We start from the raw sequence: 23,718 nt of genomic DNA on the forward strand, positions 1-23,718 counted from the left end.
TCGTGTTAATCTATGTGCCACACGAGCGAAACGTGCTGGTCCACGCCGACCCGTTCACTGGCGTCCTCTTTAAATAACAGTATGGCAGAAATTATTTGAGTTGTGCAGAGAAATTGAAATTTTCTAGTTGTATTAGCCAAGACCCAATAAATTAATCCTTTACTTCTTCTATTCCGTAACGTGGCATAAATTAGACACAAAGTTAGCTTTTATTTTATCGGCAGAAGAATGGAGATTTAAAAAGAAGTTTTAAAGAAACGAATAATCTGAATGTCTCGTTAAAACAGATTCAGGGAGAGAGAGCAGGACTTTCAGGAGATAACAGAAAGGCATCAATAAATACAGCAGAGGGGCTCCAGTTTTGGAGCTTCTACCTCTTTATGTATCGTGCTGAATAAGAAATGATGGCATCCTTTTAGAGATTTGAAGAGCGTTTGCTCTCTAAGGAAGTTGGAACACAGGCTGCCGTTGTAGCCGAATGTAACCACTGATTGCTAGTCTAAGATACTGAAGACATTCTAAAAGAGGCCTCCAATATAAGATTTAAAGCCTCATTCTTTTAAATTTGGTCATTAGTCTTCAACTTCTTCCTTAAAGACTGTTGTTTATCAGAAGTTTCTAAAGTTAAACACGATCCATGTTAATAGTGACAGCTAAAGCTTTCTTTATGTTTAGCAAGATGAAAGTGTGGCGGTGTTTATTGAGGCTGAATGGCAGTGTGCAGCAATGTGTGGGGGTCGGGCAGCACTGGTTACTTTATACTCTATTCCAGAGATGGGAAGAATACCCAAAAATATTACTAAAGGAAGAGTAGAACTTTTATCATACATTTATTCAATCAATATTAAGGAGTAGCATCCAAGGAATAACTCATGAGTTAAAAAACGTGCTACTTCAGTACTGAGTGACTGATCTATGTACTACACATGATCATAACATCAGGTGTAACATTGCACAGTAATAACACAGTATCAGGCATAAACAATTTTCTAAAAGAATATATTTGTTGTAATAAAGCTTATGCAATCAATACTAATAGTATTTTATGCATACGGGTTAGAATAGGGTAAGTTACTTCCATTAACAAGGTACAATGTATTTGTTTTTTTTTTTTACTTTTTGCTCATTTGATCTCCTGATGACACAGAAAATAGCAATAAACCAATGAATACAAAAAATAACGTAAACATAATCTATAAATGTGTCTCTCTGAATAAAAACAAGCTTGTTCTTCCTTGATAAAAGTTACTTACGAAGGGTAACTAGAAAATTTACTCAAGTAAAAGTAGTTAAGTTTCGTTGTTTTTACCAAATAAGGTGAATAAGTAAAATGCAGTCGAACTACTCAAGTAGATGTAAGTGAGTAGGTGATGCTGATGACTCACCTCTGCTCTATTCATGGGGAAAAAGCTCTTGTTAAATGAATCTGGCTGAAGAAATGGGGACATTCATTTTCGAGGTCTTCTAGCAACAAATAAGGTGAAGAGTGAGTGTGTGAAAGTGTTGATTTTAATACTTTCTGTTAACAAAAATGCATCTGAAAGTGTCCCAAAAGCATGCTGGCAGGTCTCCCGGCAGCGACTGAGGCATCAGTGTCCTCGCACTGTAATTTATGGCGGCTGCGGTTCTGTCCTCGCCTGAGCAGATGCAGAGAGCAGCATCGGAGACCAGTATTATCCTTCAGCTTTAAAGCTTCAGATCAGAAACCAAACCAGTTAAAAGCTGGACAGCGAGCGTGAGAAAAAAACAAAAAAAGAAAATCGGTCCAAGTGCTCATTACAGGCATCCTTTCCCCTTTTTCTTCTCGCATTTCCTCCTTGTACTTTTCTTCCTAGCTAGTGCACATAGTTGCCTTAATTACATGTAATCTGCTATATCAGAGATCTTCTGCAATTTGTGTCGGAAATTTTTGAGGCATTTTCGGGTTCCCAATTTATGGCCGAAAATTAAACAACACCCAAAGCACTCCAGCTGTTCTCTCAAGCAATTAAAGAACATTTAGTTGTTTTTTTAAAACTGGTTCTTATTGGGCTTTTGTTGTTTGTTTTTTAGGGTCTGATGGGAAGCTGATAGCGAAAGCTTCTCAATCGGGCATGATCAACCCAAGCCCACAGTGGCAGAAGCTGACTCACAACGGCCGCGTCGCACAGTTCGAGTACCAAATCCGGGTCAGCTGCGATGAGCACTACTACGGCTTCAGCTGCAACAAGTTCTGTCGGCCCAGAGACGAGTTCTTTGGACATTATACATGCGACTACAACGGGAACAAGACCTGCTTAGAAGGCTGGTCTGGACCTGACTGCAACACAGGTAAGGTGGCAGCTTAGGGACGTCACTGCAGTGAAAATGGCTACGGGCTGCAGCTTTAAACTGTTACTTTTATGCTGATGAGTCTTTGAAATCTCTCTTGCCAGACTGTATAATCTGTGATTCATGCTGATGCACTGTCTGTTTCATCCAACAATGCTTTGTTTCACATTTTCCCACTGTCTGTTGGCATTTTAGGTTAGTCTCTTTTGTCCTTTTGTACAGAAAATGGTCTTTCATTGTTTAACAAAAAAGCAAAATATAGACAAGCCTGCACAGTAGTCAGTTTGTGATTAGACATTTTACTGTGCTATATTCCTGGGTGTTGGCAGCTGTGTTTATTCATACAGACAGAAATGTCAGACAACATAGTAATTACATTTACTGCTATAATTATGATGCTCCAAATTCAAGCTAAATTTAATTCTAGTTGTTTTTAAGTAAAATTTATCATCCTCTTCTAGCTATTTGTCGACAAGGCTGCAGCACTGAGCATGGGTCGTGTAATTTGCCAGGGGAATGCAAGTAAGTGCCTATGTTTAATTTACTCTTCTTAGTTTTGCATGGTTTATAAAACTGTATATTTTGATCCTACTTCTGTTGTTTATTGTTCATCTTTGTTTGGGTTGCGGGAAGCTCTCCATTTCCAAATAGTTTTTCCTCTACAGGACTTTGCAGAAGGGTACATCATCCTAGATCTTTACACCATTATTGCCACAATCACAAATGTGTTTTTGAAAATCTATAAATGTTATTTTTGCTTTTGGAAATGCTTTTAGGGGCTCTAATATGGTATCCAAGGCTTTAATAGAACGCTGCCTAAACCAAAACAAGGGTTAAAAGCCACATTTAGGTACAAAAATGTTTTGCAGATGTGGCAAAAGTTGTTAATTTAACGTCTGGATGAGCCTTTAAGCGTGTCGCTTGTGCACCTAATGGCTCTTAATGCTGTTTATTCACACAGCCAGAGGGAAAGATCAAGCACAGATGGATATCAGAGTTCAGGCACAGTTATAGCCCCTCATCCTGGAGGAGGTCCTGGTGACCAGCCCGTTGCACAATTCACAATTGGATTGCTTGCTTAGCTGTCTCATCTGGCCATAACTCAAGCACCGAGGGATGGTTTTGTTTACCTTCTATTTATTTGTTTTTCAGCTGCACCAGCTTTGTTTTTTTTCCGAAGCTTTCGCCTTAATCAGAGTTCTTGTAAGAGCCCGTGTGGTTCATTGGCAGAACAAGGGGTTGAATATGCTTTAGTCTTCCGACAGGTGTGGCTATATTTAAAGCTCAGGGTTAAACTCTCTAAGCAAGCTCCTCTGCTATTGTATTCAGTGAGCCGTTTCCCACCACTGGGCCGGTTGCGGTGTATTTAATAACAGTGGTACATAGCAACACTGGCTTCAGGCAAGGGCAGCCTCCTTGTTTCTAGACTGTCTGCAGTACCACAGTGGATGATATTTCTTTGGGTGTTTTTTCTTTCTCTCTTTTAGTTTCTCTCACTAGTCCCAGTTCACACAGAAAAGCATGAAGAAATGTGCTGATTCAGAATCAGCCATGCAGCGTAATGTCACAACTGGGCACAGATTGATAAAAGATGCTTGCGGCACGTCAACCACTGACAGACAATCTGTAGTTTGAAGCCTTTGTTATTGATTATGTAGGATTTGGAAATCGAGGTATTGAGAGTGGACGTAAGGGTCTAATTGGTAGCAGGTACACACAGAAAATGATGTTTTTAACTTTAAATAATTGCAAATATAATATATTTATTATGTAATATTTCTGATTACCATGAATTAATAAAAGAAATTGTATAGAGGATTCAGCTTAACTTTTTTTTTTTTTTTTTTATTCTGAAAGATCGGAGCTTCATGAAAAGAGTTTGCACATTTAAAAAGTGGAGTGGTGTTTACTTAGCCACTATGTTTATTTTTACTTTCCACCCACTTTTAGAGGCTAATCAGTGCGCCGCTCCTCCAGGGGGACACTGTTTCCTGTCACTAAAGACTCCACAACAGCAAAAATATCGCAGCACCGCCAACTCCAAAGTGCGGACAAATGAGTCACCCCGTCGCAATTATGGAGCCGAGGAACAAAAGAGGGCAGCGTTATCGGTGTAATTATGGACTCCAACATTTGAGTGGTCGGCAAACAGTTTATTCTCCTCTCAGCCTGGAGGCTCACTGACTCATGGGAACCAAGACGAGCAGCAGTGAAACAGCTGAAAGGAGGGCTGAGTCCTCTGTGTGTTAGTGACGCCAGCGCCAAGCCACAGGCAGAGTGTCGTTAAAGGGAACGTCTGGTCGCATGCTAATGTTAGCCACCCCAAAGATCCCATTGGAGCTGTAAATTTTAGTTTTTTTTCAGCTTTCTGTTCAGTCAAAACACCCAAACACTCCTGTTTCCTTGTGCCCAAGTATTGTAAAAATGTTGTTGCACAAACACTCGGCTGCTTAAAATTAATTTCTGGTGTTTAGTCCTGTGTGAATACTGCCTCTTTGTTTTGTCAGTGCTGCTCAGAGGCTGCGTAGTTCATTAGGATCAGATTATTGGGAAGGAATCTGGAATAAGTTGAGGATTAGGATATTTTCAGATATCGCAGGGATTATCCAGCCTCGGTGTAAAGAACATTCTGCATGTGCAGGAGTTTTATGGTTGACCTCTCGTCTTGTTTCTGATTATTTTGCAGGTGTCAGTACGGATGGCAGGGCCCATACTGCGATAAATGCAGCCCCCACCCCGGCTGCGATCACGGCACCTGTGTAGAGCCGTGGCAGTGCCTGTGTGCCCTTAACTGGGGAGGCCACCTTTGCGATAAAGGTTGTTTACTGTTTTCCTTTGTTTCATCTCAACTGAATTTACTATTTTTTAATTTTTTTTTATGTAAAAATATAATTGTTTTAATTAATCTATTGCACTTCCTATTCTTGACATCCAACTAATGGATGTAAAGCAAAATCCTTCCAGGAAAGCTAACTTTTATTTCAGATTATGACCAAAATCTTACACTTGAATCTTACGCTGAATAAAGTTTCTGATTTTTCATACACATTTTCCTCTAAAAATTTTTGAATTTCAGCAGAAATGTCAGCCTAAAGCTGCAAAAAGTTGGACTAAAGTTCCAAAAATGTTAAAAACAATCCACAGTACTTCACTTTTTTGGAATGACTATGACCTGGATGACTGAGAATCTTCACCAGCATATTGGACTAGAGTTATTCTGGTCATTTTGCAAATCCTGCCTATTGAACTGGGGTGTGCAGACTATTGAGATCAATTCTGAAGTGATCCTTTTTTTTAAACTTCACTTCTTTTGTGGCCTAGATCTGAACTACTGCGGCACTCACCAGCCTTGCTTGAACGGAGGGACGTGCATCAACACAGGACCTGATAAGTACCAGTGTACCTGCGCTGAGGGCTACTCTGGAGCAAACTGTGAGAGAGGTAAACGTTCTGGGATGGATTTTTCTGGGGTGCGTTAGAAAGCCTAAGTTTGTGTTTGAATTAAACAGATCTTGAAGGGTTTCTGAGTCACATTCAGAGCTGCAAAGCGTTGGAGGGTTTAGGCTCACTGAGCTTGCAGACTAAAGGTCAGAGGTTCCCTGAGTTTGTAATCAGAGGAGGTGGTAACTCGCAATAATCTGTTTCCACTTGAGTGTAAGTGCTCCCCCCTGCCTCCTCCCAAATCAGGTAATCCACTGATTTGATCTTGAGAGGCGGGTCATCCTTTTACTTCTCCAGACGTTCGGATGAATGTGGTGCTAAGGTTCAGCTGTTGGGAACACTTGCGATGGAGATGCTTATTTTCCTCATTAAATCTGAGCCTCGTGAGGTGCTGACAGCTTAACTGCAGGGATGTCAGGAAACGCTGCCCTTTGTAACGTGAGGTCTGTTGACCGAGGCTATTGTAACCTGGAGACCTCAGGCTGCAGCTCTGCATCTCTTCCTCCCCCTCCTCCCGGCATACCAAAGGATGATTGCCCCCAGCCTCACTGCCCCGCTTATTCCTGAAGTAAATCATTCATTTCTGATTCATTTGGGACTCGCTCATCCCTAAACCCATCCGCGGGCCTGTGGCTGCAGCTCTATCATCATGTACCGCCTCTCGCTTAAAACGGCGGGGAGTCTGAGGGAAGTCACGCTGCACTGGTCAGATCAACATAGCATGAAGGATGGTTTCCTGGTGGAGGACTCTGAGGCGGGTAATGAGAGGGAGATAGGGACGAGTTTTTAGCGGCGGGCTTTTGGAGCGGGGGAGGATAGGGAAGAGAGTCGATATGTTGTGGGGGAAAAGAAGAACTTTGCTTGACCTACTGAATAGAAGGTGGTTTGGGGGGTTAATGTGACTGATGAACTCAAATTGTTGCACAAATTTAAAATGAAAAGATTTGACTGTTTGTTATATTTGCATCTAATCTCAGAAGCGAAGATAAAACCCAAATTCAGAATGTGTAAAATGTTGAACATCAGCTTAAACAATCCGTTAAACAGTTTTTAAATAACATTTTCCTTTTTTTATGGACTGCTGGTAATTTTAGATCAGTCCTATTAATCCAATTAAAATAAGCTTGAAACATTCAGTTTTAATTTGACAAAATGGAAAAAAATGTCATTTTCATTGGATGAAATTGTACTTTTTTCAAAAATGTTTTAACCCAATTTTTATCTTGTTTAGCCGAACACGCCTGCCTGTCCAACCCGTGCTCTAATGGTGGGAGCTGCTCAGAAACCGCCCAAGGCTACGAGTGTCAGTGCGCGCCAGGCTGGAGCGGCCCGTCCTGCGACACCAGTAAGGGTCAATGAAAGGATTTCAGCGAATATCTGCTGTTGCTCCATGCCCACAGAAGGAGAAAAACCTACCCAGTCAATGACAAGATGCCATCGGCTGGGTTTCCTTTGACAGAAAGCTTTAACCGATCTGTCTGTATGATTTGATTGAATTATATCTGTAAAGTGCCTTAAAATGTTGTGAAGCGGCGCTATATAAATAAACTAAACTGAATCGAATTCAAGTGCATCTGCTCCTTCTAAGCAATACACACCGTCAAAAGAAAATATCATTCAGGTTAATCAGATTCCACTTCCTGCTGCATAGATGTGGACGAGTGCTCCTCCAACCCCTGTAATCACGGGGGAACCTGTCAGGACCTGGTTAACGGCTACAAGTGTCTCTGCCCTCCCCAGTGGATGGGGAAAACGTGTCTAATAGGTGGCGTAGCAAGTCTCTTCATACACTTTTAATATTGTGACCTACCCTGTGTGAATACCCCTGACTTTTCTTCTTTTTTTTTTTTTTCTCTTCTCACATCTAGACGCCAACGAATGCGACAGCAAGCCCTGCGTCAACGCCAACTCCTGCCGCAACCTGATTGGCGGATACTTTTGCGAGTGCCTCCCTGGTTGGAAAGGGCAGAACTGTGACACCAGTGAGTTGAAAGTTGCAGCTGTGGTGTGCAACACATGTCCAAGTTTCTCTTTAGAAATGATTTCCATTCAGTCAGCGGGTGCTGAATTACAGCTGCAACATGAAGGCGTGAAGCAAAGCAGTGTGATCATTAGACCTGTGTGTGTGTGCGTGTGTGTGGTGATTAGGACAGGCTCAAAACAATCTAAGCTTGAGTTTCACTTGGCAGCCAACCGGATTGCTCAATACTCTTGTTGTGCGCTTTTTTTTTTTTTTTCCATTTTGCACTCATGCACTTTATTCTCACAATGTTTTTAAAGGCCCCAAGCATGTGGAACATAAAGTGGAGACTTGTTTTCTAAGACAAACTATTAAGCAGAGCTGTTCAGAAATAATCCCCTGATTTGTTTTTCCCATGCAGATATAAACGACTGCAAGGACCAGTGCCAGAATGGGGGAACCTGCAAGGTGGGTGACGGATCCGAAACCATCCAGCTCTGCTGGGTTGGTACATTTCAATGAATGCCAGTGACATTTACAGGTGTTGTTTCTAAAAAAAAAAAAAAGTGGATCTATACATTTTACACACCTATTCAAATTAGATTAGGCTCTGGCTGGACCTTTCCAAAACCTGATTTTTATTCTGGTGAAGCTGCTCTTTTTTTAATTCTCTTCATCTTTAACATTCTGAAGTTGGTACTGGCCGGTGCTTGAAACTGTTTGTGAAGTTCCCAATTCCAGCTGATGGAAAAACTGCCTAACGCTGCCACCCCTATACTGTGGTGGTCTTATGATGCACAGTGTTTATTTTTGGAATTTGGGCCAAATTTTTTATCTGATTTCCCAATATGTTTTTGACAGATCTTAAATAAGGTTTTCCCAAATTTGGCAAGGTTTGGATGTTTTCATTCTCAAGAGAAAAGGTGTCATTATTGCCACGATACTGCTTAACTGGTGTGAAGAATACAGAAGATGGTGTCACTGGCTCCACACAGTCGGTGCTTTCCATAAATTCTTCTCCTTAAACATTGCTCTAGGTGTCTTTGTAGTTTTCAGGACCAGATTTGTTCCTATTTTATCAATTATTAATCTTTGTTTCCAGTTCTAATTTCACAGTTGCTTCGTATTTTCCCCACTTGGTTTTAGCTCTCTTCCCTATAAGATGGAACAAAAAAAAAATATAAAAAAAAATATTTTCATAGTCATCATTTTAGTTATTTGTAGAGAAAATACTTTAGTTACATCTAATATCTTTATTTGAAAAGAATAATTGACTGGGGATGAAAGCTTTTTAAAATGTTATTGGTGTTTTTATTGTCAGAGGAACAACTTAATGCCTTCCCTTTCTTAGATGTAAACATTTGCAAATAGGATGAAATGTGAGAATATCTAGAACTGATGTTTTCAATGCAATTTTTAATATTTCTTCTGAATGATGACCTTTGACTGGAGAACAAAATGTCAGGGAAAGTCCACTAGGTGCTGTTTGTCATGTTAATCAGATAACATGTGTGACTTAATTAGATTTGATGTATGGATTTTTAAGGAATTATTATTTAGCATTAGTTTAGAAAGGATGCTGAATTCCCCAAAACTTTAAATGTAGACTTACTTTAACCACTAGCAGTTTTTCTCACACTAGAAGCTGAATTCTTTTGAGTTTCTGTGAAAAAAGGAAAATGAAAGAAGTGGCTTCAAAATGGTTTCAGAAGAAGGAACCCACACTTTTCTTCAACTCTCCAGATTAAATTACAGTGAGCTCCACGTAGTTGAGTCGGTACCAGGAAAATGTGTTGAAATAATTTAAGCTGTAACATCACCGCCCACCCCTGCCGCGCTCTCTTCGGCTTGCTCCCTGGTTTCTGATGCTTATTGTCGGGTCTCCACCCTGCTGGAACAGTAACTGTAACAACACATACTACAACTGTAACATTTTTTTATCCCTTTCAGGACCTTGTGAATGGTTACCGTTGTATGTGTGCTCCTGGCTTCGCGGGCGAGCACTGCGAGAGGGACGTCGACGAATGTGCCAGCTCGCCGTGCCTCAACGGCGGCCGCTGTCAGGACGAGGTGAATGGTTTCCAGTGCCTGTGTCTGACCGGCTTCTCTGGTAATCTGTGCCAGGTGAGAATTTATTTTTCTGACTTTATTCCCTGTCCTTAAAAACATTGAAAAATTATCTCATTAAAAAAATCCTTCCTTCCTTCCTTCCTTCCTTCCTTCCTTCCTTCCTTCCTTCCTTCCTTCCTTCCTTCCTTCCTTCCTTCCTTCCTTCCTTCCTTCCTTCCTTCCTTCCTTCCTTCCTTCCTTCCTTCCTTCCTTCCTTCCTTCCTTCCTTCCTTCCTTCCTTTAAATCTTTATTTTATCTTCTAGTTTCTAGCCACACCCTGTTAACCTCCTACTCTTCTAAAATGGATTGCTTTCTAGAAGCTGCTCCTGGCTGCAGTGCAAAACATTCCTTTGCACCGAATCTCCGACTCCAGAGGACGGCTCCTCTTGTCTCTGCCTTGCCTTTTTTCCCCCCTCCCTGCCTTGTGTGTTTGTGTTGATTCCTGGCTCGGCCTGATCAGAGGATGCTTGTGGGAATAAGCTTTGTTTTGTGTTGCAGAGCTGCACTGGTTATAAGGTTCTCTGCTCACAGTTCCATACATTTTTCTCCCCTCCTTTAGCTGGATATAGATTACTGCTCACCTAACCCGTGCCAGAATGGAGCACCCTGCTTTAACCGGGCCACAGACTACTTCTGCGCGTGCCCAGAGGACTATGAGGGCAAAAACTGCTCCCACCTCAAAGACCACTGCCGCACCACCACGTGTAAAGGTAAATCTCTTGCCTGCAAGAGCCACAGGCTTTTTCCATAAAGCTGCTGAAAGATGATCTGTGAACCGTGCAGTAGTGAAACACTTCACCCACATTTTTCCCATGAGAGCAATACTTGCTTAGTTTTCTTACAATGAGGCTTCTTGGCGGACTCCAGCGGATTTGATGCTCTCTCCTAAGTAAAGCCTTTTCCAACGATTCCAACAGTTTAGAAGTTTCCTGAAGATCTGGCAAACGCCCGATAGCGCCGTGTGTGTTCTCTGCAATGACTTGGTGGGCTACCTCCTCTTTTCCCCTTCAATGAGACTGCACAATTTTCAGTGCCTGCTCATGTAATTGAGTGAGCGGACCAACCACAGAGGCAGATACCAGACAGTGAGATTCTCTGCACTCTTGGCACGAATAACGCGATTACAGGGAAGCAATTTCACCTCATGCGCCTAACCTGATCAGACAGGGGGAAAGGAGGGGATTTGGATCCAGTGAAAAAAACAATCTCTCCAAATTGCTTATGAAAGCATGGCAGCTTATCTCTGTTTGTCCCATCGACACCCCACCATGACCTGCTCCTCCACAGCTACAGAGCCCTGGAAAAAGATCAAGTTTTTACACATTCTTTCACATTAAATCCGATAAATTAAAGCAGTTCATGATGGTTTAACAGAATTGTCTAATCCAGAAAGATTGTAAAATGTAATCACTGCTTTTACCTGTAACCTCTGAATTTATACAAGATGGAGGAGCTGCAGAGATTAACTGCTCAGGTTGGAGAATCTGACAGGACCTGTTGAGAGGGAGGCTGCCAGTCCGTCCTCTACGCTTAGGCACATTTATTAATAAAAAAATACAATCTAGATGCTACTTCAACCTGCAGATGTTGACAACTGAAGTTCTCTATCTAATCTAGGAGTGTGAAAGATGGTTTTTATATCAGGCCGCTCTAACTTTATAAGGTCTTTAAAAGGGCTGGTGTAAAAGTGAACCTTTTGATTTACTTATATCATTTACAAAGAGCACACCGCTCTGGTATTATAACTTTACCGCTGCTTATTTAACACTTTTAAACTCTGAAAGAACACATCCTTCCATTTTATCACATGATCAGCCTGACTTGGCTTTTATGGGCTGGATAAATTACCGTGGGAAGCCAAATCCAGCCCACGGCGATGAGTTTGACACGCGGTCTGAACTCAGTTGGGACTATTTTTCAATATGAAATAGACAAAAATTATTCTTTGGAGACATAGCCCTACAGATCCACTTTGACTCAAAGGGCACGCTGTACTTGGTTTAAAACTAAAAATAAAAGTTTCTTATTCACTTTCTCCTTTTATTTGAAAATCTCTGTTAAAAACTGCAGTTTGTCGTTTTAGTGGAAAAAGGACAAAAATGCTCTTGCAAGACAAACTACTGACCCTTGTTCCTTTTTCTGACTCTTAGCTTGATCCATTAATGTCTGTGCCATCTTTCTGCAGTGATAGACAGCTGTACAGTTGCCGTGGCATCTAACAGCACACCAGGAGGAGAGCGCTACATTTCATCAAATGTGTGCGGACCGCACGGCCGCTGTCAGAGCCAAGCAGGGGGTCAGTTCAGCTGCGAGTGCCAGGAGGGCTTCAGAGGCACCTACTGCCACGAGAGTAAGGCCCAATCCACCTCATTCACAGCGTTCTTCACAGCCGTGGCTGATTTTACTTAATGTGTCCCTTCAATTCTAGACATAAACGACTGCGAGAGCAACCCGTGTCGTAACGGAGGCACGTGCATCGACAAAGTCAGCATCTACCAGTGCATCTGTGCCGACGGCTGGGAGGGCGACCACTGCGAGATCAGTGAGTAGCACCTCCACCTCATTCTAAAACATTTTAAAACTGTGTCTCAACAAAAAAAATGTTTGATTGACCGTTTGATATGCCGCCCTCAAATCACACACACACACCCATCTGTTTCCAGACATAGATGACTGCAGCACCAATCCTTGTCATAATGGAGGGACATGTCGAGACCTGGTGTCTGATTTCTTCTGCGAGTGTAAAAACGGCTGGAAAGGAAAAACCTGCCACTCACGTAGGAGCCTCCCCAGTTTTTTTTTTATTGTCCACACCTGTGTAGTCTGCCTGTGCAGGCTCATGGTATGTGCTCATGGCTGTGCTCAATTATCTATTACCAGAGAAACCCTGAGATTTTTTTTTTTTTTCACATGTCTGCTGCAGGTGAAAGTCAGTGTGATGAAGCCACTTGCAACAATGGAGGCACCTGCCATGATGAGGGCGACACATTCCAATGCAAGTGCTCCCCGGGATGGGAAGGCACAACGTGCAACATAGGTGAGCAGCTTGGGGTTTTAACCTTCATGTTTTTGCCAAATTATAATCGCAAATGAAGTTTAAACTGAAATCCATCACAGTAAATTGACTTTAAGATATTCTAGAGGGTAAATGTGTCTCATTTAATGATGGTATAGATCCAGCAGCTCTGTAAAGGCCTCTGAGATTTTTCGGAGAACATTGGTGAACAAAACGTCTTAAAGACATGAAGGAAAAAGGCAGAGCAATTGAGGATAACATTTGGGAGATCTTTAAAAGGCAGATGGAGGTTATAAAACGAAATAAATATCCATTTATGTTAGAAACAGCTCATTGCAAAGTAGGAAGTAGTTATCTGAAAAACTTTTCAGGCACTAAATATGCCATGTTTAATATTTCCTTGCAAAATTTGCATTATGCTTTAAGTCTAAGATATGACAAAACATTGCATTCAACTCTTAAACAAACCTACCGAAATGCAATCATTTACAGACCAAGTGAGGAGAGCTTTCATTTAAAAAGCAACCCCATGGTAACTCTGGAGGAGCTGCAGCTTGAGAGGACAGCTATTAGTTATGCATACGATTCGGACTAATCTGCACAACAAATAACAGTCGCTACTTCATGCCGAGGTGGCTTTTTTCATTTCTAATAAATCAGGATAGCTTTTTATAGGTGTGAGCTAAAACTTTTTATTTGCAGAAAAAAAAAACATGCATAATTTAGCTTAGATTTCACAACGGCTCACCGCTTTGCTCTAAGATGTGCAATGGGATTTAAAATGCCTTTAAGCGTTGTTATAAAATGACAAAATGTATAAAAAATGTGATTTCTCCCTCAGCTCCGTCTTGACTCAGTTACTCATCAGATTTGCTGTGATCATAAAATGATTTTTTTATCCCTCGACTCTGTCAGCACTCTCTAGATGTCTCTTCTCCATCTTTGCCCATTTGTCAGTGCTGACAGATATCCGTTTAAGTTCCCTGATTGCGTTGACAGTGCACATCAAAGCTAAAGAATGCAAGGGAAAAAAAAGGAAGGCCAACCCGAACCAGTTTTAATCGCGTCATCTATGTTTAAGGTGTATGCCTGAATGATTGTTGCATTTATTAATTCCCTCCCCCACTCTTTCTCAGCCAAAAACTCCAGCTGTCTGCCCAACCCTTGTGAGAATGGAGGGACCTGTGTGGTGAAGGGGGATTCCTTCACCTGCGTCTGCAAGGAAGGCTGGGAGGGCTCCACATGCACTCAGAGTAAGTGGAATGAATAAGGTGGACATTTATTGCTAAATAAATAATTGCTAAACTCATGCATCCCATCAACGTTTGATCTGCTGGCCCTTTTTCGTGCTCTCTTCAAACGTTTCTCCCCTCTCTGGCGGATGCTGGCCATGAGAGGAGAAAGCAAAGGAGGAGAAAGAGAAGGGCAGAGGAAAGTGAAGACAGATGTTTCTTCCCTGGTCCCACCCCCCCCTCCCCTCTCCCTCTTTCTGTCGTTGCATTCCTATCCAAATAGTGACATGTCTGCTTGTTCTACAGCCTTCCTGTATTCCCCCAACTTTCCCGGGATCCCTGCCCTGTACGCCCTGAACATAAATTCCTCTTGTAGCCGTTCCTTTTTAGAAGAGGGGATGAAATGGGAGTTTTAGGGTGTGGAGGTGTACGGTCACTTTTTTTGGGTGCTGCAGTATTAATGCAATGTGGATCAGCTTATTATGCCTCTGCGCTCACAAGCTCAGACGTGCTAAAGTTGCTGCTAAAGTGCTCTGAACACCTTCCACGTGTGGGTGGAGAGGTAAAGAGAAAATAAATAACACCACCACACTCACCAGTTTTTTTCCTTTTTTTTTCTTCCCCTTCCACCCTTTCTTTCTTACAGATACCAACGACTGCAGTCCCCACCCATGGTAAGTGGAAGCAAAACATTTCCTGTAGATTTCAACTGGTGTAAACAAGCTGCTCCTCCTGTGCGGCTCACCTCACCTGCATGCTGAGAATCGGGCAAACACCCTCCCTTCCTCGTCATTCCTGGGATGCAATCGCCTAACCCTGTTTTGCGAGCTCCCATGTGTGACTCTCGCCAAACAAAACGCTTTCAAATTCTTAAGCCCACGTTTGAAGTCATAAAAAAAAAAAACGTACTAGTGTCTTTGAAGTCTTTTAGAATCATCATTTGTTAATTGTTAGAAAACTTCAACTAAAAATGCTTTTTCTTTTTTATCTGCAGCTATAACAGTGGGACCTGTGTAGATGGGGATAACTGGTACCGCTGTGAATGCGCCCCTGGTTTCGCCGGTCCAGACTGTCGGATCAGTGAGTATTAACCCCGCCTCCAATTTATATCCAAATACCTATTTGGAGAATATACGCACCAATCAATGCACTGGAGTACACAGCAACAGGTGAGGGAGGGGCAGTCCCTTCTTTGATTAAAGGTCCTAACAGCCTGAGAAAAATCCAATCATTCTACAACAGCTGCACTGAGAAATCGGTGCAATAAAGCAATAATCTTTGGTGCAGGTGTTATACTGAAGGAGGAAGACTCGGAGCTATCCATCTTTTTCCTAAGTGAGGTTTTAAATGTGAAGTCAGAGGAAGGATGAAGGTCTTATATCCTATTTAAATGGAAACAGTGTTTTCTAGGATGTTGAGGATATAAAACATCCGTGTGGAGTTTAAAACGGTGGTATTTTGCTTCAGAAAATGTCTACCTCTATAAAGGTATGGAAATGGCAATTGGGGAAAAATGACCAACATCTCAAGGCTACAGATAAAGGAAGAGACTTTCAGCAGTTAACATGAAAGCAAATTTGCTCTGCTTTGAGTCATGTTAATGTAAAGTTCTACGTTATTTTTGGAAAATATTTTTAAGCTGCCTACATGTTGTTGGAGGCGGACAAAAATGTCAATTGTAACAACTTATTGGTATAATAATGCTTTACAGACTGCTCCTCTAAATGTTTCAGGATGCTACCTCTGCTTTTAATATACATGTTAAGAGATTTTCTGGTGTTGTTCCTGTAGCTTATAATGTAGTTCTTATAGCGGAATCATAATATTTTTAAATCATCAGCTCAACGTTTAACTAATCTTGTCGCAAAACTCTGATCTGTGCATCTTTGCTGTTGACCCCGTCAGTCAGTCAGATCATGCCTCACAGACGGACAATCAGTCACTTGCAAATGAAAGGTCTAGTCGGCCAATTATCTGAACGCCGGGCTGCAGGCCAGCCTGAGCCATTTTGGTGTAACTCCACCGGCCGTGTTGCTGTCCCCAGGGGTAAAGCAGCTTAGCGAGCCAGCAGCTAATCAGCCATGCTCTCTGACACTGATTACTCAGACTGTTTTCCCTCTTAAAGGCTTTCAGATGGTCACATTCTTTCCCATTACAAACCCTTTGTTCTGCTTAGTCCAACCTTTAGCTGCTGCATACCTGCTAATGACGCTGACTTTTAAAAAAAAAGTTACAAAAAAAAAGAGGGGGGGCTTTCCAGGACTCATTTGCTCATCAAACTTTCTTGTAGTTTAAACAAAGGTGCATGAATGAACTCTTAGATTTTCTCATTGCAATATTTGAATTTTATTTCCTAACCAAAATATTTCTTCTGCCTCTCCATAACAGATATTAACGAGTGCCAATCCTCTCCTTGTGCGCTGGGATCCACCTGCGTGGACGAGATCAACGGATACCGCTGCCTGTGTCCACCAGACAGAACTGGACTCCACTGTCAAGACAGTATGTCCTCACAGGAAGGAGAAAATAAGCTGGTTATTGTGGATAAATGTTTCTCACAAAGCATGTTTTTTTTTTCTAACACAGAAACGAGGAAACATTGCTCCAGTAATGGGCATGTTACCCTGGATGGAGCCAGCTGGGAAGAAGACTGCAACATCTGTCACTGCTCCAATGGAAAAGTGATGTGCACAAAGGTAGGTTTCAATTCACTCAGATTTGCAGCAGCCTGATCTCACACTTAAAGGTTTTAGAAAGCAAATTATTTATAGCTGAATTACCTATTTTAGTCTGATTAGACCTCCTGTTAATGTAGAGGGAGTTAATATTAGACTAGTGGAGAGATCTTTGATAATTATTGCTAGATTTAAAATAAAACCATCATATCTGGCAAGTCCCTTTAGGAAACTGCCCTTGTTTATGTTTGTAAATGTAGGACACATAAGCCTATGTTGTTTATCTTTTTTAGAATGATTTTATTTTTTCAACCTTTAGATCAAAAGCATTTAAAGTTTTTATTAAGCTGAAAGCAAAATACTAAAATTGATGTCATTTAATTCACCTGATAGTTGAGCCTTTATATGTTCCCGTTCTAGTTTTCTAAAAGTTTTTTATATGATTTATGAAGATCAACAAACTTTTATTGTAAATAAATTATACTATTTCTATTTTTTTCTTCATAACTTTACTGAGCTAAACATGCCAATAGTTTTATCAGCTGGAATTTGCACTCAGATTTTTATACACTGCTGCAGCCACAGTCTCTACCAGTGGTCTAAATTAATGTAAATCATGAATGAAAGGTGTTGTTTACTTAATGTGGGGCTGTGAAGTGCACGATGCCTCTGTTTGCGGACGACAGGAGTTCTGCGGGGAACCTCACACAAAGTGGTTATTGACACAAAGGTTGTATTTGTGGGTGTGTATCGTTCTCGGCTGTAGGTAGGGCCCAGCTCGCTCTCAACAACACTGTCTGGGTGGAGTCGGTTTGGGAGTGTCGAATTCTATACTGGGATGATGCCGTTTGTTTTGAAAAGAAACACAATGGCTGTATTGATGATTGGGGTCAGATGAATTTTCAGATGAATTTCCCACAGCCGCGCTGGGCCAATTGGAGACCTTGGGGTTTCAAGGAGCAGCTTGAGGTTGTGTTATCATGCTAGTTTATCACTAGATGCACAATGGTGTTTTAGTATTACAGCTGAAGGGGTGAAAATGATCAGGAAGTGTATTTGCTTACCATTGTTACAACTATGGGTTTCATGCCTCATGATGCGTGTGTCTGCGCACAAAATACATTTTTTTTTATTGCCTAAATAACTCTGACATTTTCTGGAAATGCATGTGACCTCATCGAACATGGCTGGCAGTAGGGTTACACCCGCAGAGTGGCAAAAAAGCCAGAAATGGAAGAAAATATGAAACGATGTAGAGCTGCAGGACGGATTTGAACAGGCTGTTGCCGCTTTAACAAGCACAAAGCGATGACCCAACCCAAAATACATCACACGCTTGGATTATTATGTGATGCTGTAACGTTTTCCCCCATTTCCGCAGATGTGGTGCGGCCCAAAGTTGTGCAAACTCGGCGCCAAAGGCAGAGGTGGTTGCCCCCCGGATCAGAGCTGCATGCCCCTCAGAGAAGCCCACTGCTTTGTGAAACCCTGCCTGGAGCTCGGAGAATGCTGGGGCTCCAGCCCCCCTCAGCCTCCAATCAAATGCCACCCCAGCTCCTCTTACCAGGACAACAGCTGCGCCAACATCACCTTAATCTTAAAAAGGGAGATCATGCCTGTGGTAAGTTCCCCCAGCACCGGGAATAAGAGATTAAATTATCCTTTTATTTGTTTTTATGCCTCTTCATGGGACTGGTCGTAAATAAAAATGAAAGAACAACGTGTGAAAGATCATGTTTAGAGAAAGTCGTTAGGCAATAAAAAAAAAAGTAAAGAATTCATGGATCATTAAATAAATGGAGTGTGTTAGTATTCCTGCCTTCTATGATTCCACTGTCTGATTCCAAATGTTTTAGTGGGATGAAGTCAATGCATCGTCAGGAGTTAACCAGAAATCCTGTAATGAGATGGAAACGGCAGATTTGACTTCAGATCTTTAAAAAAATCTGTCATTTTGAACCATTTTGCCAAAATAGCCTAAGTGATCGAGTTTTATTCTTCATTCCTGTGCACAATGTTAGCCTATGCCTGATTTCTTCTTTGTGTCTAGGGCTCGACTGTGGAAGGCGTATGTAAGCAGTTGAGGAACCTGAACGTAATTAGGAATTTTTCCTTGGAGCATTCTGTAACCATAACCTGTGACCCGTCGTTCTCTGCCAGCAATGAGATCCACGTCTGCCTGGTGAGTGCCTCCTTCCACTTTGCCATATTTTTCTCCCTTGCTGACAAATCTTTGATATATAGCCTTTGGTTTGCATTCCCAGCGGCAGTTAAAGATGCTGTAATGGAGTTATATTGTGTTCTGTATTGTAGATGGGCGCCAGTCTTGTAAAGGGATTTTATGACTTATTTTTTTTTTTTTTTTGTTTTTTTTTTCTTTAAATTCAGTCCACTGATGACCATCGCTTGGATCGCAATCCCATCAAAGAGATTATTGACCGGATAATTGACCTGGTGAGCAAGAGGAACGGGAACAACACAATCCTCTCCGCCATCATTAAAGTGCAAGGGCCGAGACCCGGCAAAACTGGTATGAAACCAATTCTTCAGTTCTAGACGTGCACACACTTGATCAGATAGTGCCACACCTTAGATATGACAGCAACACTTAGGCACTAAAGAAAAATGTGTTTATTTAAAAGGCATTTCCTTTCCCCTCCCATGCATGGATCCTCCCAGCTCTGCCATGCAATGGCAGTTGTAGCAGAGCGTTAACAGAGACGATCCAGTAATTCAGGATAAAAAGCAGAGCTGCTTTGCTGTGTGGGTTTAGATGGGTTCTTTGTGAGACTGCATGTGTCCTCCATCCATCAAAATAGTGACAGCAGCCTGTGCCTTAGCCAAAGACGGTGCCTTCTCAACAAAACTCCCCTTTTTTTTTATATTATTTTGCTTCATTTCACTTTATAAGATCATAAGAAGAACATGGAAATGTAAATATATTTGCATGTTTGCATGCAAATATGAATATAAAAATATTGTAACTGAATTTGCCAAGAAGTGGAGCATTACTTAGCTGAACGGATCGGTGGGACAGCTGTTAATTGTTTAAACTTGACCTTTATGACAGGTTGGTCACAAGGAAACCATAAAAGGTCTTTAAATTGTATTTTTTAGGAAGCATTCATTTCTTCAGTCTCACAAAATTAGGTGTAAACTTTCTGACTTGCATGCAAAACGCTGCTAAAACAAAAACACGCATCAGCCACTGCAGCATGATGGTGGAGGAGTCATCTTCAGTGGGATCTTACTAACATGTTCTCTTCTTCCGTCAGATTACCTTGTGCCCCTCCTCTCCTCCATTTTCATCATCATCTGGTTCCTCCTGCTGCTCTCCGTCCTACTATGGTGCATGCGGCGGCGGCGGAAACAGAGCAACCACAACGGGACATCGCCGACCTGCTCCGAGGACAACACCACCAACAACGTGCGGGAGCACCTCAACCAGATCAAGAACCCTATAGAGAAGCACGTGGGTCTGACGGTGGCCATCAAAGACTATGAAAACAAGAACTCAATCATTGCCAAAATAAGGACAAATCATCCCGATGGGGATGAGGACGACAAGGAGAGGCACTTACAGAAGAGCCGCTTCGCCAAACAGCCAGCATACACGCTGGTGGAGAGGGACGAGAAGGCGCCCATCTCCAATCCCAACCCATCGTCCAAGCATCCTAACTGGACTAACAAACAGGACAACAGGGACTTGGAGACGGCAAACAGCATAAACAGGATGGACTATATAGTATAGCAGACAGCTGTGTTGCTGTGCAACCAAGCCTTATTCCTTCACACCCAGGTGGTGGGTGAAAACGGGGAGCCTCGGCATGTGTGGTTATTAAACGGTCATGTCATTTGTTGACCCCCTCAGTATTTTTCACGTATTCCCCGTGTTAATTTAAGTTTTGACAAGCTGGCTTACACTGGCAGTGACGGTTGCTTTCGTTGGCTGGAAACACAAGGCACTGGTCTACATTTCACCGTAGAGCTACTCGCTGAAAGTGTCCTCTGTTGCATTTCATTTCCTCCCCCTGCTTTTTTAAAATCTGTTGGACAAATGGAAACGGGGGGGGGGGGCTTCTGGTGTAATTGTTGTTGAATGACTAAACCTACACGACGTGTTCCACACTAGAGCTAATTAATTTGTTTTAGTAAGCGTTTGAATTCCTTCTAGTTTCATTTGGAGAAAGTGCCTTTTTTCAGCTTTTAGACTCGAGCAACTGTCAAATAAGAGGAGAAAAAAAATCCACTTTATTATTTATTTTAACTTTTTTGGGGCAAGAGAATAGAAATGGTTCAGTGTCAGCGGTTGCTGCCAATATGAAGAATTTATGTGACAATTTAGAACTTGTAGATATGTACATTTTTTATTAATCATTGTGTATATTTGATTTATTAACTTAATAATCAAGAGCCTTAAAGATATCATTCCTTTTTATTTATATGTTCTGTCTAGTTTGAAGGTTCTGATAGCGGCAGTAGCTTTCCATTTCTTTTTAAAACCATTTTTTTTGTTTGATAAAAGGCAAATTTCAAATTTGAGAAGACGAGACGGGAACTTCAACGCCTGAAAACTCCACTCGTTTTTTTTTTTTTTTTTTTAACATTTGACATTTCATTGTTGCCAGGACCTTAATCCAAGCCAAGTGAGGTTAGGACGACAAAAAGATCTCCTTCGGCTGCGAGAGTTGGACATGGTGGCAAACATATTGCTTGCCGCTAATGGATATAAATTAACTTGTAAGGGAACAAAAATTCTTCAGCAGCTTCGGTTTTTAATCCACCCACGTATTTCAAAGGCTGTCGAATTCCCATCTGCTTTAGTCAGCGTGATACTTGAACAGCAGGGGGGCAATGGGAACACTGATGCAAACACTGCCTTCCTCTGCTAACGTTCGCTTTGTTTCTGTGCACATAAAAAAAAAAAGAAAAAAAAAAAGGACGAGGCTCTTTAAAAAAACGTTTTATCTCATTTGTTAACCTTTTAAGATCTTGGCAACAGTTTGTCCTTTCAGACTTCTTTTTGTGTTATGAACTTGAGAGTTATGTGTTGATCTGGCAATATATTTTTTGAAAAGTCATATTTATTAAATATTTTGTATGAAAAGAGAATTAAAAGTTGTCTTTGTTCTGGAGAAATCGAGTTCAGAGTCTGTGTCTGTGACGCATCTGGGGCCAGAACATGTCAGAGCACATTATGAGAGCACTTCTCATGCAGCTGGCGTGGGAACCCAGGCTGGAAACACTTCATAGGCTCCCATCCTGGTCCCTGTCCAAATATGTTTACAGCTAATTGTGTTGTAGCCGGCCATCCTCGCATCAGGTCAGAAATACCTCCACACCCCATGATCCTCTCACAATGTTTCCCCTTGTTAGTCCGGCCCAAAGCTGCGGACTTTCTTTCAAAACCGGACAGACGCGCAGGGATCAGAGTTTAAGGAGAATCTCTTGGGAATATGTTTGACAGGATTAAAACAGAGACCAGGGATTAGCAACACCTCCCTAGGATGACCCTAAAACATTAGGACCCGGCTGATCTAATCCGTCTCCAGGAGAACAGAACTGGCTTCTGATGACGAGTCGTCTCTAGTTACAGCTTCAAATACCGCTGTTGGCCAGACCTCCCTGCAAAGCTGCCATAAGCATTAGCCAATCTGCTCTGTGTTTGAAAGATTATAAAAATGAAATCCAAATTATTCAGTTTTTTTTTTTTTTGCATCATTCCAAGAGTTTTCTTTCGTTGGAAGCTACAAACTCATTGACATAAGAGATGGATTAATACTTTAATCAGTTATATGTGAGACTCAGCTCTTCAAATAACCACTGCTGCTGAAGCAGTTGCTCATATTTAATAGGAATCTATGATAAAAACCACGGTGCTTCGTTGAAATTGTTTTTCATTTTCACAACTGTTAAATTCATTACTTCTGTCATTGATACTAATCCCTGTATTTCACAAACTAGGCATGATCACAAAGGATGCATGGTTTTCATAACTCTTACAAATAATCTGCAAGTGAGGAATCCATTTGTTCTTTGCCCCCTCTAATTAACTCCAGTCTGAGTCGCATAAGTAAATAAGTTGTTCTTTGAAGATCTCCGAGGTTTGTTAGATGACATTAGTAAGAAAACCGCAGCACGGACAAACGAAACGAAAAACCGTGGGAAAGGAGAGGGCCTATCAAAGAAACGGCCAGTGTGCTGAGAGTAGCTCTGGAGGAGCTGCAGGGATCGATAGCTCGGAATGGCCACTCTAAAGCGACCACCACACTGTGAAACAGCGATGGCATCATCGTGCTGTGGCGAAGCTTTCAATGAAACCAAGTCAGAGTTGTTGAGGAAAAATGTTTTAATTGAAGCTTATTTGTACAATAGAATGGACCAGTCAAAGTCAAGATGGTTTCTGCTTAGTCTGACTGAACAAAGCTTTCTGCCAGAAAGTTTGCAAAGCTGTTAATCACATTGCAACGATCAGCTTTAACAACAGGATGTAAACTAAGCCTTAAACTTCTGAACGTGTCTGAGTTTTTTTATTTGGGGCCATCGAAATAAAAGGGGCTGTATACAAACACAAAGCTTTTCAAATTTTATTTCTGGAAAAGAATAAAATACTAAAACTCCTCCTTTCTGCCCTCTCAGTTGAGTCCTACTCTGTGTTTTTCTTAAAATCTCAACAAAATCCATTAAAGTTTATGGATGAAACTTTAAAAAATGTGGGAAAGCTCAAGGGGGGTAAAAACTTTTGCTATACTCTGCATTCGATGGATTAGGAAATATGTATTCAATAAAATTTACATGACAAATGTCTGAAAAAATAAAATAAGAATAGGGTGATGAAATAAGTCTGGAAACTGCCATCAATCACATCAGAGCTTCAGCGGGGATACTGGACCCTTTTCAGACCCGTAGGAGCCAGCATTTCAGACTGAAAGCCATGACGTACTGCACGGCTCCTGACTGTCTCAAACCCCTGA

At 41.6% G+C, this 23,718-nt stretch overlaps 1 protein-coding gene across 1 annotated transcript in view; it reads left to right on the forward strand.

Moving 5' to 3' along the window:
• The window catches only part of jag1b (jagged canonical Notch ligand 1b), a 34,648-nt gene extending 12,797 nt beyond the window's left edge, over positions 1-21,851 (forward strand). The window contains exons 4-26 of the mRNA XM_038267539.1: positions 2,053-2,310; positions 2,772-2,832; positions 4,997-5,127; positions 5,632-5,751; positions 6,983-7,096; positions 7,403-7,516; positions 7,620-7,733; positions 8,133-8,179; positions 9,662-9,835; positions 10,381-10,531; positions 12,007-12,171; positions 12,250-12,363; positions 12,485-12,598; positions 12,745-12,858; positions 13,974-14,090; positions 14,716-14,743; positions 15,064-15,149; positions 16,458-16,571; positions 16,656-16,765; positions 18,126-18,365; positions 18,795-18,926; positions 19,133-19,274; positions 20,020-21,851. Coding sequence (XP_038123467.1) covers positions 2,053-2,310; positions 2,772-2,832; positions 4,997-5,127; positions 5,632-5,751; positions 6,983-7,096; positions 7,403-7,516; positions 7,620-7,733; positions 8,133-8,179; positions 9,662-9,835; positions 10,381-10,531; positions 12,007-12,171; positions 12,250-12,363; positions 12,485-12,598; positions 12,745-12,858; positions 13,974-14,090; positions 14,716-14,743; positions 15,064-15,149; positions 16,458-16,571; positions 16,656-16,765; positions 18,126-18,365; positions 18,795-18,926; positions 19,133-19,274; positions 20,020-20,495 — 3,236 coding nt within the window. The 3' untranslated portion in view covers positions 20,496-21,851. The remainder of the gene's footprint in view (positions 1-2,052; positions 2,311-2,771; positions 2,833-4,996; positions 5,128-5,631; positions 5,752-6,982; positions 7,097-7,402; positions 7,517-7,619; positions 7,734-8,132; positions 8,180-9,661; positions 9,836-10,380; positions 10,532-12,006; positions 12,172-12,249; positions 12,364-12,484; positions 12,599-12,744; positions 12,859-13,973; positions 14,091-14,715; positions 14,744-15,063; positions 15,150-16,457; positions 16,572-16,655; positions 16,766-18,125; positions 18,366-18,794; positions 18,927-19,132; positions 19,275-20,019) is intronic.
• The last annotated feature ends 1,867 nt before the right edge of the window (positions 21,852-23,718 follow it).

The sequence above is a fragment of the Cyprinodon tularosa genome, unplaced genomic scaffold (genome assembly GCF_016077235.1).
Source record: "Cyprinodon tularosa strain WSP-4 unplaced genomic scaffold, ASM1607723v1 ctg676, whole genome shotgun sequence".
Classification (NCBI taxonomy): domain Eukaryota; kingdom Metazoa; phylum Chordata; class Actinopteri; order Cyprinodontiformes; family Cyprinodontidae; genus Cyprinodon; species Cyprinodon tularosa.